Source organism: Camelina sativa, chromosome 10 (assembly GCF_000633955.1).
Source record: "Camelina sativa cultivar DH55 chromosome 10, Cs, whole genome shotgun sequence".
Classification (NCBI taxonomy): domain Eukaryota; kingdom Viridiplantae; phylum Streptophyta; class Magnoliopsida; order Brassicales; family Brassicaceae; genus Camelina; species Camelina sativa.
This window is the reverse complement of record NC_025694.1, coordinates 25,122,700-25,135,026: the sequence shown is the minus strand read 5'-3', so window position 1 is coordinate 25,135,026 and position 12,327 is coordinate 25,122,700. Positions and strand designations below refer to the sequence as shown.

Genomic DNA, 12,327 nt, shown 5'->3' with positions numbered 1-12,327 from the left:
TCCAAGATCTACTGAAACTGAAAGAGGATGCTATAGAGAACGCAAAGCGGAAATGGATTACGAAAAAGCAAAAAGCTGTGATCATCTCCTGATTTTGATATTTACTCTTCTTTTGGTGTCTTCTCTTCCCCTGAGATTGGTGTTACATTACATTTGGTGTTTGGATATATTTGATTTGATGTAAAGAAATTTTTTTTACTTAACAAACTAAAAAAAAAAAAAAACTGTTAAAGAAGCTAACATTTATTTAAAAGGTAGACAGATTTTGCACATAATTGTTCCAGAGATTAGATGCGATCTCATCTCTTAGCCTTAAACTATCTCCAACTTCGTCTGGTGGAAACCCATGTTCATGCCCCTCTTCTAAAGCCGCCACTCCTCTATCTTCTCCTGCTTCCGGCATAGTCTCTTCTTCAAACATTCTAAACACCATGTCATCTGGTTTCTCCAAGCGGACGTAGTTGTGCAATGCACAAGCAGCAATCACCAGCTTCACTTGTGTTTGCAGAGGATACGGTGGAGCTGATGTCAGAATGGGAAACCGTTCTTTCAAAGCTCCAAAAGTCCGGCGAATAGCTCCGTGCAACAACTTGTGTCGCTCATTGAACATTTCCTTTGCTTCTTCTTCTCCTGAGTTGGTTGAAACACCGTGATACGGCGCGATAAAGCCAGGAAGATTCGAGTACTTGTGATCTACAATGTAGTATTTGCCTTGAGGGACTTGTAACTTGTTACGCCGAGACAAAGCTGCATTGAGAACTTGTTGATCAGAAGCTGAACCTTCCCAGCCAGCTAACACGTAACGGAACCTAAGATCGAAGGAAGAAGCTGCAAGAACGTTCTGAGTAAGAAGTCCATTGCAGTTCCGAAACGGACCTTGCTCGTCGACTCCAACCATTACAGGTATATGAAAGCTATCAACAACACCAACACAGTCTTTGAAATAAGGATAGAATCTAGGATCATCATCATCATCCTCTAGGGTATCAGAATTGGGACTGGATTGAAACAAATCAACGGAGATTGCAATAACTGCATTCAAAACATTGTTGAAGTGGCGGCTAATGGTTTCACCAGAGTAACAGAAGAGTTCTTGAACAGCTCGAGTTCGAAGATTATGACCAATGATGAACAAGAAGATTGCTAACTGTTCCTCGATCTTGATACGGTTAGTGTGACGCAATAAGCCTCTGGTCTGAAAGAGATCACAGAGCTTATAGAAGACAGGCTTATCCATTCGGAAATTATCAAAACATTGTTCGTTTGGACCATTGAGGATCTGGTATACGAACTTGTTACCATCTGGGATTGGAGTAACAGCTTCTTCTTTGTCTCCTTCGCCTGAGATCGCCATAGATTCTTCTTTAGCGACGCAGCTAAACAATCTCGATCTCGGGAACTATCTGAAAGCGAAATTAAGAGAGAAGTCCCAATAAAAAGGTGAAATATCTCCGATCATAGAGATCGTGTATTGCGCTCCATCTGTTCGACGATATGTCCTTTTTTTTCTTTTTTTTTTTTGGGTAAAATATCAATTTATAAACTGATTTTCTTTTTCTTTGCTCAAATAAACCTTTTTTTTTCCTAGAAATTATGAAACTTAAATATTCAAATGTTTTTTTTTTTTTTTTGACCAAAGTTAATATATTTTGTAATTAAAACCTTGAAGAAAATAAATCACAAACGTTTTAACATGATATGATTCCATTCAAAGAAAATTCATTCAATGGGTTTCTCAGCTGACTCAATGAAAACAGAAATTGTAGAACAAAATCATTTCTCTCCCTCTCTCTCAATGGGTTAATGGGCGAAATGATCATGTGATGCTGAGTCAGAGAGTGAGGGCGGTTCGGGCCATGGATAAAGCGCCGTCGTAGGATTGGTTTCCGCCGATAAAGCCACTCATGTGGACGAAGACACAACCGGGAATCTCAGCTGCTTTAGAGAGTTCTTCATCCCTAAGGCCTCTCCATTTCTCAGGGAGAGGCTTCCGGTTCTCAAACCTGTCTGGTGCAACCGCCACTGCTTGAACTCTCCACTGCTTTGCTCGTTCGTCCTGTTTTTTTTTTCACATTTCAGACCAGTTTTAAAGATCTATTATTTAATGACAGATGCTATCTTAGAAGGTTGGTGTACCTGGTAGATGACGTATTTGATGAGAGGCTCAATCTTCATTTCTTGCTCAAGCTCGAACAAATGAAGCTTCCACTGCTCACAAGAGAACCAGAGTTATAATCTTAAGACTCCAAATAGTACTGGCATCGATAAGCGGAATGGAGGTATTGAAACACTTACAGGGCAGAATTTATTCAATATCATGATCTCACCACTGGGGTCTGTCTTGAATCTTTCTTCAAGGCACTGAATCACAATTGATCGAGCCGGTAACCATGATCTTGCATGAAACTGGACACTCTACAGCACAATGTAAAAGAAGCTACCATAAGCTTTATATTTGTTTATGAAACATGTTATGTCTCTGGGAAACTAACATTGCAATGGACAGAGAAAACTAATAAGCACATATAGTGTTATATAAAAGCGAACTTACTTCGAGGAACTCTTTTCCCGCTAGAGCCATTGCACGCTGGAAAGCTTCATTCTCTTTCTCTTGTGACTGGTCAGGGTCAATCCAATCCAGATTTAATCTTCCAACTCTTGGGGAGAGATGTGTGTTGTTCACATATCGTGGAGGCTGATCTGTATCATACCGATTTATTCCGTTGTCCACAGCATCAATTGCCTGTAAATATTAAGCAACATAAAGTCATCAAAACAAACAAGAATTGATATCCATATGAAGAATAACCAATAATGCACTTAGAGCAAGCCAACAATGATAAAAGGAAACTCAAAATTTTGAGTTAAAAATGGAAAATCTGCAATCACCTCCATGAAGCTCTTGTAGACAGCTAAAAACAACCGAAGAACATCAGGGTGGTCTTGATCAACATTAAGCTCCTTAGCTATGATCTCCTTACCAAAATGCTGAAGTATAACCAACAACAACAACAACAGTTAGAACTTAAAAATTGAAATCTTAGTGAGAAGAGCAAACAGCAAACAAACACCATGGTGTAGGTTTTTGTCTAACCTTGTAAACAAGACCAGCACTACTGAGCTTAGTGTTGAAGCCATGTCCAAACACTTCTTCAAAACCTTTCTGGTGATGATCATAACGGTCATGCTCCGGATCATAAACACCTCCAACATCAAGCACTGCATCAAGTTCTGCCAATATCTACATGTAACATACAACAAACGAGAATCTTATCAACCACCACCTCACAAATGACCATCAAAGAAACCCTAATTCCAAAATCTGAAGAAGGCAATTTCTAGCAACTAATCAGTGACTCATTTCTTAAACAGTCTGAGGATTGTTTCTGTGATTGTTACCTTAGGGTCACGAGAACGGACGATATCAGCGCCGGAGAATTTATCGACGAGGCGAATCATGAAGCACCCGAGAGCTTCGTCGCAGTGAAAGCTTCCATTATGAGTACCAACTTTCTTGACGGAAAGCTCTGAAGGAGAAGGGGAGGTAGCAGTGGAGTAAACCCTAACGACGCTTGAAGGAGCCATTGCTGCTACGAGAGGAGGAAGACGAAGTTGGAACAAGGACAAGTTTCTGATTAAACCTTTCGTTACCGGAAACATCTCACGAAGTCTGATACAATGTCAAATGGGCCTCTTCCGCCTTTTTATACGACGCTTAATAGTATAGGCCCATGGGCCTCTTAAGTTTCTTTTGTTTTTAATTTGCATTTCATGTTACCAAATTTTTACAAAGTCATCAAATTCAAATACAGGTTTAATACGTTGGTGTATAAAAAAAATCAAATGTGGAAGAAAAAAATGATTTTGTTTTCGAGGAAGATTAAATTAACAAAGCTAATACATAGCTAAAGGTTTGTTACAAAATATTCATTTATTCTCTATGTGTCTTTTGGGGTTTTTCTTAATTTTCATCGTCACGGTTTTTACCCTACAAATGCAAAAACAACAAAAAAAAAAAGACAAATCAAAACTCCAGTTATGTATTGAATTTGAAAGTCTTTCTCTTTGTAATAAAGATACTAAAGTTACCTTGGAATGTTTGTCAAAATGGATTCTTTTCTTAGATGAAAAGTCTTCAGATGTGTCTCTGAAGAATCGAAGTGTCTCAACATCACCATTTGCAATGCTTGCTTCAAGCTATCCACCCACCCAAAAAAAAAAAAAAAACAAACAAGGAGGATACAAGATTAAAAACACCAAAGTATGTTGTTGCAACCAAAGAGCTTGATTTGAAAAAAAAAGACATAACAATCAGAACCTGAACATGAATAATGCCCAAGACAATGCTTGTAATTGGTAACCAGCTATCTTCTGGAGAAATTGACAGATTCGAACTGCAAAACATTTGGATACAACAAGATGACCAAAGTCACGTATATACGAAGCAATTTGGATTCTTCAAGATTTCATATGAACAACAATGTAACAAAATGGTGTTGTGTAACAAAAGATGATTGCCTCAAGTAAGGAAGAAGATAAACAAGAGCATATACAGCATAACGAGATTTCCCAGTGTCAAGCCAAGCAAAGACCCAACTCTGTTCTCTCCATTTCATCAACCAAAAAAAAACAATTCGAATTTGTTTAGAGTTTTGATTAGAATGGAGATTTTTTTAAAATAGGAAATTTAGAGAAATGAAAACAAACCAGCCAATTGAAGTAAGGGATGAAGCTGATGATTCCCATAGCAGCTAATCTCAAATCAGTTGAAACAATCGCTGAGTTCTCTTCTTCTTCCTCCTCCTCCTCATCGTTGACTCGTTTCGCCACTGGAAAAACAAATGAACTGAGGATACAAGCACCAATGGCTGTTACTAGTGGTGCGTCCTGTGAAAAATCCGCTTTGCAAATTACCTTCCTACATAGCTGACAAGTAAAGAAAGGAATTGAGAGATATATCAAGAGAATCATTCTAGGAGGAAATTTGGTAGCCTTGATCAATCACCTTGTTAGGGTTTTGTAAGGGATAGGCTAAAGTAGGGCGCGGCGACGGAGACGAAGAAGAAAGTAGCCGAGGCTTGGTATACGGAGAGGCGGAGGATGAAAGTCCGCAAATCGAGAGACACGACAGAGACGCCATTGTTTTTGAGCTCGGTGGATCCTTCGGAAACTGACAGCGATTTTCACGAGAGAGAAGTGTGAGAGAAGAGGCGGAGTTTTAATGGGCCGTTAAAGCCTACACACTTATGGGCTCATTAGCCCAATATTTAGATTATCATTTTTTTTTTTTTGGGAATTTTGAGACACGCAGAAAGAAAAGAAAAGTAAAAAAACCGTAATTATCCCATTGTAATTTCCAAAAAGAGAAAAAGAAAAATTATGTTTGAAAATGAGAATTCTTTGCAACAAAAATATTTCACTAAGATCATACATCACAAGACTAACAATGAAATAGCAAAATAATTATGAAAAAAGGTTTGAGGTTTTGTTAACCAGTGATAATACCGGCTAAAACATCACTCTTCCCTCTCGCGTAAATTGTGTAAACCAAACGAATCGCATCCAGCCATCCATCTAATGACTCCCATGAATCTGCAACCTGTTATCCAATTCAATTGTTTCATTTGGTTCACCACAGCACAACTAACAATCCAAACGATACCCGGTTCCAATAGTTCCTAAACCAAAAATCAGGATTTTGGAGACTTACCAAGAAGACTGGGCCATGAATGGTATCAATGCAGAGACCAGCACCAGGAGGTAGAGTAAGATCAGCACAAGGGGTCACTGACACAATCTCTGTTATATTCACTTTTACCGTCTTCTTCTCCACGTTTGTGCTCATTGTTTCTGATTTTCCTGACAGGTTTCGTCCCATTTCTCTTGGTTCAGGTTTCAGTACCTACACGACACCGGGTTATGTAACGACTTTGAATCTCTATAGAAACACTATTCATCATCTTTTGAATCTCTGTACATAGTTCTAAGGATACTCCAAGTAAGAGTGTACCTGTAGAAGCCTCTCGTGATTGAGTTCAAACTCCGTGCGTTGCCAATCACTGTGAGGAGCAAGTGAGTTGCCCACGGGTGGTGCTGTTAGATATCCAACTTTTAGATGTGGTAGAGGTAGCTGTCAACATCAATACTTCAATTTATTTCGAGGCATTTCCACAAATAAAATATCAACTTGATTTTGTGTGGAAGTAGGGACGTACCATGGAGCGAACAAGCCTCAAAGCGCTGCTGTAAACCTAGACCAAGAAAAGGATCAGCCTAACCCAAAGAAGTTGAAGCGATTAATCTAAGTCTGGCTCTAAATCTTATGCTATAGAAATATGACTCATTCATCTTTGATTCCAGCACAAAATGAATATAAGGCTTACTGAGTAACTTGGCTTCAACGAATGAGCTGCAGCAATGTAGATGGCAGATTGGCTGTATAACTCACCAGGAGGCATGTCTTTGCCGTTTCCCGAACCCCCAGTTCTAAGTGTGTCTTCTGCTAATCCATACTGTAAATGTGTTATAAGGAGTGGTCAATTAACTGGACTGAAATCAAATCATAACCTGCGGCTGCGTGTAGGAGTTTTGTCAAAAAAAATTCAAGCAGAACTTACAAGAACAGTTCCAAGGTTGTATATGGCTCGATGGAAATCAAATTGCAACCTGATTGCTGCCCGAAACTGTATGGTAAAACAAGTGTAATGGAGAATAAGAAATCAATCATGTATGTCAGGTCCAGAGTTTACATTAGTTCAAAAGTCGAATAAGCACCTTGCTAATAGCAGTTCGAACAACCTTTTCCTTCTCCCTAGCTGGAACAATTTGACTGAGTTCCTAATGAAAAACCCAGGGTATATTCCTAATTTCTTAGCATCATAGTTTTTTTTTGTTCTGAAATAGGCACATCTTTATATATCACAGCAACTCATAGAGATAAACAAATGTCGCTAGGTTACCTGCAGCGCCAGTCCCCAGTTGTTTAATGCCTGCAGAAATTGATAGTTTAAATCATATCTCAGATAATCAAAAGACGAAAAATATTGAACTAGCCAATTGATGACACATGCTTAAAAAGGACATAACATAGTTGACAAAGGTTTGGTTTAAACAAGACGGTACATGAAGTTTGTACATCAGATGAAGTGGATGAAGGACAATACCTGGGAACTGTTCCAATTTAGCTGGACAGCTTTTTCATAATTATTAGTTGCCTGGAATCAGAAGGCCAAACAAACACTTCTTTAGTATTAGAATTTGAGATCAAACTACAGTATATATAGGTTTCACAATTAGCAGGATAAGGTCATATCATGTGCAATATTACTTACCTGTTCCCATAATTCTTCAGCCTCCTTTGTGCGACCACGCATCTTTGCCCTATCAGAGATTGCAATAGCCCAGTTGTAGTAAGCCTGTCAAAGATGCAAACACGTCATACATAAAAGTTGAAGCCATTTATGCACGGAAGATAACAATTATCTTGGTTATGATTGTGAAAGTTATTATATTGAATTTGCAGATACATCAACCAGAAACAGATATAGAGTCCTATTCATACATACATCATAAAGCGTCGGGCAGAGACGGGTTGCCTCATCGTACTTCTTACAAGCTTCCTCAAGCAAATCATCTTTAGAAGGTGAAACAGAATCTGGGCTGACATTATCAGCACTTTCCTGTGGAGATATATGACAAGTAATGAATTCAGTATCATTCCCAGTAATAGCATATGAACGAAAGAAGTTCTGGTCTCCCGTCTCCCCAAAGACTGACACTTGTAAGCTCTTACAGACATAGTTATATCTCATGCCCAGTGTTTATGATTTTTAACTGTATGTTTCAGCTATCTTTCGATTGTTTCCTTCAACACTTGCAAGCAAATTCTAGACCAAATCTAATTCACCACTTTAATTACTTCCATATGAATATATCCAACGAAAGCCAATCACATATAAGAGAGAATAAGAGATCAAGAAAGGGATTGAAAGAGAGAACTGCTAAATACTATAAACGAAGAATCCAAACCTGGAGTATAAGTGCCCAGTTGTATAATGCATCATGATCATCTGGATTTCTCTCAATCGCACTAGCATACCTACAAAGTTGCAGCTTATAACTTCAGCTCCCAAAACAGCACAAACATAAAATATCAAGCTTCCCAATGCGCAACTTTGAAACTATTTTACTAAATCTCTGTATCTATAATCTAACTCGGTGATCAACCAACTAACTTTGAAACAAAGCAAAAAATTCCATGATTGCAATTCTTGTCTAAACTTAATCAGGAGATGGAAAGTGTAAACATACTTGCGGGCAGCAAATGCAAGAACACGCTGGCGAGATCGGCCCTCTTCGTCGTTAACTTGGATCCTGTTAATCAGATCCATTGCAGGATTGTTCTCAGCTGGTTGAGAAGCACTTTCTCGACTGAGCAAAATCACAAGACAAAAGCACAAACAAAGTTAACCAAAATTCCAAAAAGTAGTTACATGATCAAGTCAAACCAGCTGAAAATTAAAGAGAAAGAGAGAGAGAAGAAACCTAAAGGGAGAAACGGAACTGTGGGGAGTGCCATCTCCTTCCTCGCTTTTCAATTCGCTAAGCAACTCTCTCATGGTAAAGGTCTTATTCCCCTCATCTTCTTTCTTCAGAACAGAAGAAGAAGAAGACTCCTGATCAGCCTCCTTCAACTGGATCGGGATCTCCTCGGATCCTCCCGGCGACAGATCCACATCGGTTATCACAGATTTTACTTCCTCCGGCTTTACCTCAGATTGTACTTCCTCCGGCTTCGCATCGGTTACCTCAGATTGTACTCCTTCCGGCTTTACCTCAGATTGTACTTCCTCCGGCGTCGCATCGGTCACCTCCAGCGTCGCATCCGTTTCTATTTCCGGAATTTCTCCGGCAAGTTTGGGCTCAGTTTGGAGTTGTGGTTCCGGAGTCGGACTTTGTTCGGTTTCTGACTCACTTGGTGCCGTTCCATTTTGCAATTGAGGCTCTTCAACAGTATCCGCCATAAGAGAAGATGATTAACAGAGGTTGCAGTATCTTACAGTCCGAGCCTGATCACAAAATAAATCTAAAAGTCTCAAGCGGAGGAAGGAAGAAGAAGAGATCTGATATTTTGGAAAATGGAAAAAAGAAAACGAAGAACTGTTTGTTACGGTAATACCTCTAGTTCACCTAGAGGCTCCTAAGACCAAATAAAAGTCAAATCCTTCTTTTCACCGCAGCAGGTTCCCTATGGCTAACAGTATTTCTATTGTACATTTTGATTTAGCAAATAATGAAGAAGACATTTTCAAGCGTTTTTGGACAATGTTGTTTTTATTACATTTTATGTAACAATAACAAAGAGGGCAGCAACAAACAAGTAAAAGAGACGGAACACGGGTGAGATATATAATTCTTAGATCTTGTCGTGAAGATTGACGACTAAGTCATGAGCATCGTCTAGAAGTTTCCAAACATCAAGATGACCAGCCATGCTGTTACATTCCTTCATTATCTCATCCATCCCACTGTATTTCTCTATGATCGTCTTTCTCCTCTGCAATACACTCGCAGCTATCGCATAAAGCAACAAATCTTCTGTAGGCGGCGCTCGTAACCTGATTCTCCCCCATGTTGCCTTTGCAATCCCAGTTCGTATAGCAGCTTGATCTGCCCACATTACTTCCCAGAGACACAGCGTCTGCTCAAATGTTAGTTCTCTTCTGAACAAAACAACCACCATACGGTATACAAAGAAGCAGTCTTCTGCTTCAAGGTTCTCCAAGTGTCGGTACAAGTGAATGTCTTTGAATTTTATGATTTTCGATACCATTGAGAGTTGTCGCCTGATTCCAACCTCGTCTAGCCGGAAATTATGCCGTGCTTTACTCATGAACCCGACAAAGCACCAGAATGCTAAGACGTCATCTTCCATCACTGCGATTAAAGGAGATAGTAAGTCGCTCATTCCTTGACAATAACCGATTTCTGGATCGTAGACAGCGTAGGCTTCAAGGATCCCGACCAGGCGGGCTGCATGGAATATCCGGCAGGGTTCCAAGTGGTCGTAGTCATTGAGACCAACCTGTATGGCTATACCCCGGGCTTTTGTCTCAGAAACAGCAGCTTGAGACGGTGAGTAGGGCACCCATTCGTCATTTGCTCTCACGGCATCTAGGCGGATAATTCTCTGCCACGTTGTGATGAAATCCTCGTCTGCAGCCTGTGATTTTGGCTTTGATGATGGAGACGAATTGTCTTTTTCTTGGTTAACAGTATTGTTGTTTTCTGCTTCTTCGTTAGCTAGAAGAGGTGCAGTCTCGGTTTCTTCAGGGTTGGTCGAGTCTGAGTCATTAGTTGTGATGAAATCCTCGTCTGCAGCCTGTGATTTCGGCTTTGATGATGGAGAAGAATTTTCTTTTTCTTCGTTAACAGTATTGTGGCTTTCTGCTACTTCGTTAGTTGNGTCGGTACAAGTGAATGTCTTTGAATTTTATGATTTTCGATACCATTGAGAGTTGTCGCCTGATTCCAACCTCGTCTAGCCGGAAATTATGCCGTGCTTTACTCATGAACCCGACAAAGCACCAGAATGCTAAGACGTCATCTTCCATCACTGCGATTAAAGGAGATAGTAAGTCGCTCATTCCTTGACAATAACCGATTTCTGGATCGTAGACAGCGTAGGCTTCAAGGATCCCGACCAGGCGGGCTGCATGGAATATCCGGCAGGGTTCCAAGTGGTCGTAGTCATTGAGACCAACCTGTATGGCTATACCCCGGGCTTTTGTCTCAGAAACAGCAGCTTGAGACGGTGAGTAGGGCACCCATTCGTCATTTGCTCTCACGGCATCTAGGCGGATAATTCTCTGCCACGTTGTGATGAAATCCTCGTCTGCAGCCTGTGATTTTGGCTTTGATGATGGAGACGAATTGTCTTTTTCTTGGTTAACAGTATTGTTGTTTTCTGCTTCTTCGTTAGCTAGAAGAGGTGCAGTCTCGGTTTCTTCAGGGTTGGTCGAGTCTGAGTCATTAGTTGTGATGAAATCCTCGTCTGCAGCCTGTGATTTCGGCTTTGATGATGGAGAAGAATTTTCTTTTTCTTCGTTAACAGTATTGTGGCTTTCTGCTACTTCGTTAGTTGGAAGAGGTGAAGTCTCGGTTTCTTCAGGATTGGTCGAGTCTGAGTCATTAGTTGTGATGAAATCCTCTTCTGCAGCCTGTGATTTTGGCTTTGATGATGGAGACAAATTGTCTTTTTCATGGGTAACAGTATTCTGGCTTTCTGCTTCTTCGTTAGCTAGAAGAGGTGAAGTCTCGGTTTCTTCAGGGTTGGTTGAGTCTGAGTCATTAGCAGCAGCATCTTCAATGGTGACATCACTCTTTTCACAGTTCTCATCCTGCATAATGGATTTGGAATTTAACTTCTCTGATTCCTTTACTGTTACGGATCTTGTGGAACTATCGACTTCCTCAATATCATGGGAATCAAGAACCTGACTGTCTCCAGTATTACTGTTCTGAGCTGTCTGCTTTGAGTCGCAGCCATTTTTATTGCGTTCATGAATCTCGCGACATTGTCTACGCAGGCTTTTATATTCCTTCCTGCATAATTACCAGATATATAAAATATTAATTACAAACTGACTCGAAATCTAAGTGATAGGAGTTCCAAACTACTACTTATTCGCCCTAGTTTGATCAAAATATTACCAGCGGCCAACTAAGAGAAAAGAGGAAAATGGGAAACGTAACATTGGTGGAAAGTTGAGAAGACATAAACTTAATAAGTATAAGTGAACGTACTGTTTCAGCTGTCGAATAGAATCTCTTTCTTCCTTGGTGCTGTTTAGGTCATACCTGTGAGAGGTAAGAAGAAAAAGGTTACAATGTGTCGGGATGATAAAGAGTGAGTACTAATAGCTTACACAGGGATCATTATCAAAGTAAACGGAATGTAGAACAGCGGCTTGCGAGTTTGGCATAACTAGGACTAATCTTAGAAATCAGTCTTGGAAGAAAAACATAAAAGGCCCCATCTCCTAGTTAAGGACGTATATTTTACTGTTACTCTATTTATTCAACCCTAAACCTAAATAACATCAATAGCCAACCCCAAAGAAAAATCTACACTTCAAACATTTAGAACATGCATGCGTATGATGAACATAATAAGGCCGAACAGAAAAATCCTCACAGTGGCCGCAAAAGACAAAAGTATATATAAAACAAGGAACAGTGACAAAGATGCTGATTCTTACACTCCAAGGAGAAACGGCCAAACTTCTGGTCTGATGCTTGGATGTACACCCTGAAACAAAAAAAAAA

At 39.9% G+C, this 12,327-nt stretch overlaps 5 protein-coding genes across 6 annotated transcripts in view; all 5 read right to left on the bottom strand.

The window, feature by feature from the left end:
* On the bottom strand, nt 248-1,354 carry LOC104720713. Its single transcript, XM_010438589.1, has one exon. The coding sequence runs from the start codon at nt 1,352-1,354 to the stop codon at nt 248-250; it is 1,107 nt and encodes a 368-aa protein (XP_010436891.1).
* On the bottom strand, nt 1,669-3,682 carry LOC104719862 (UPF0160 protein). Its single transcript, XM_010437846.2, has 7 exons — nt 3,400-3,682; nt 3,095-3,241; nt 2,890-2,988; nt 2,552-2,743; nt 2,296-2,415; nt 2,137-2,208; nt 1,669-2,056 (listed from the first exon to the last, which is right to left on the bottom strand). The coding sequence occupies exons 1-7, from the start codon at nt 3,658-3,660 to the stop codon at nt 1,832-1,834; spliced, it is 1,116 nt and encodes a 371-aa protein (XP_010436148.1). The 5' UTR covers nt 3,661-3,682; the 3' UTR covers nt 1,669-1,831.
* LOC104719861 lies at nt 3,808-5,196 on the bottom strand. The gene is made up of 6 exons (XM_010437845.2): nt 5,006-5,196; nt 4,708-4,926; nt 4,519-4,598; nt 4,319-4,394; nt 4,090-4,197; nt 3,808-3,988 (listed from the first exon to the last, which is right to left on the bottom strand). Exons 1-6 carry the CDS (start codon nt 5,138-5,140, stop codon nt 3,962-3,964), a joined length of 645 nt encoding a protein of 214 aa, XP_010436147.1. The 5' UTR covers nt 5,141-5,196; the 3' UTR covers nt 3,808-3,961.
* Nucleotides 5,330-9,145, bottom strand: LOC104719860. The gene is made up of 14 exons (XM_010437843.2): nt 8,545-9,145; nt 8,311-8,430; nt 8,029-8,098; nt 7,566-7,679; nt 7,332-7,415; nt 7,164-7,214; nt 6,960-6,989; nt 6,775-6,837; nt 6,618-6,683; nt 6,384-6,512; nt 6,216-6,251; nt 6,011-6,130; nt 5,711-5,902; nt 5,330-5,599 (listed from the first exon to the last, which is right to left on the bottom strand). Exons 1-14 carry the CDS (start codon nt 9,021-9,023, stop codon nt 5,489-5,491), a joined length of 1,665 nt encoding a protein of 554 aa, XP_010436145.1. The 5' UTR covers nt 9,024-9,145; the 3' UTR covers nt 5,330-5,488.
* Nucleotides 9,294-12,327, bottom strand: part of LOC104719858 (small G protein signaling modulator 1-like) — a 5,217-nt gene continuing 2,183 nt past the window's right edge. The window contains exons 3-7 of one of the 2 annotated variants that reach the window (XM_019231281.1): nt 12,261-12,310; nt 11,806-11,859; nt 11,496-11,604; nt 10,887-11,399; nt 9,294-10,366 (exon numbers count right to left, since the gene is read on the bottom strand). In XM_019231281.1, the coding sequence (XP_019086826.1) occupies nt 9,416-10,366; nt 10,887-11,399; nt 11,496-11,604; nt 11,806-11,859; nt 12,261-12,310 (1,677 nt within the window). In that variant the 3' untranslated portion in view covers nt 9,294-9,415. Of the gene's footprint in view, nt 10,367-10,481; nt 11,605-11,805; nt 11,860-12,260; nt 12,311-12,327 lie in introns of both variants that reach the window. The other variant, XM_010437842.2, reaches the window with a different exon arrangement.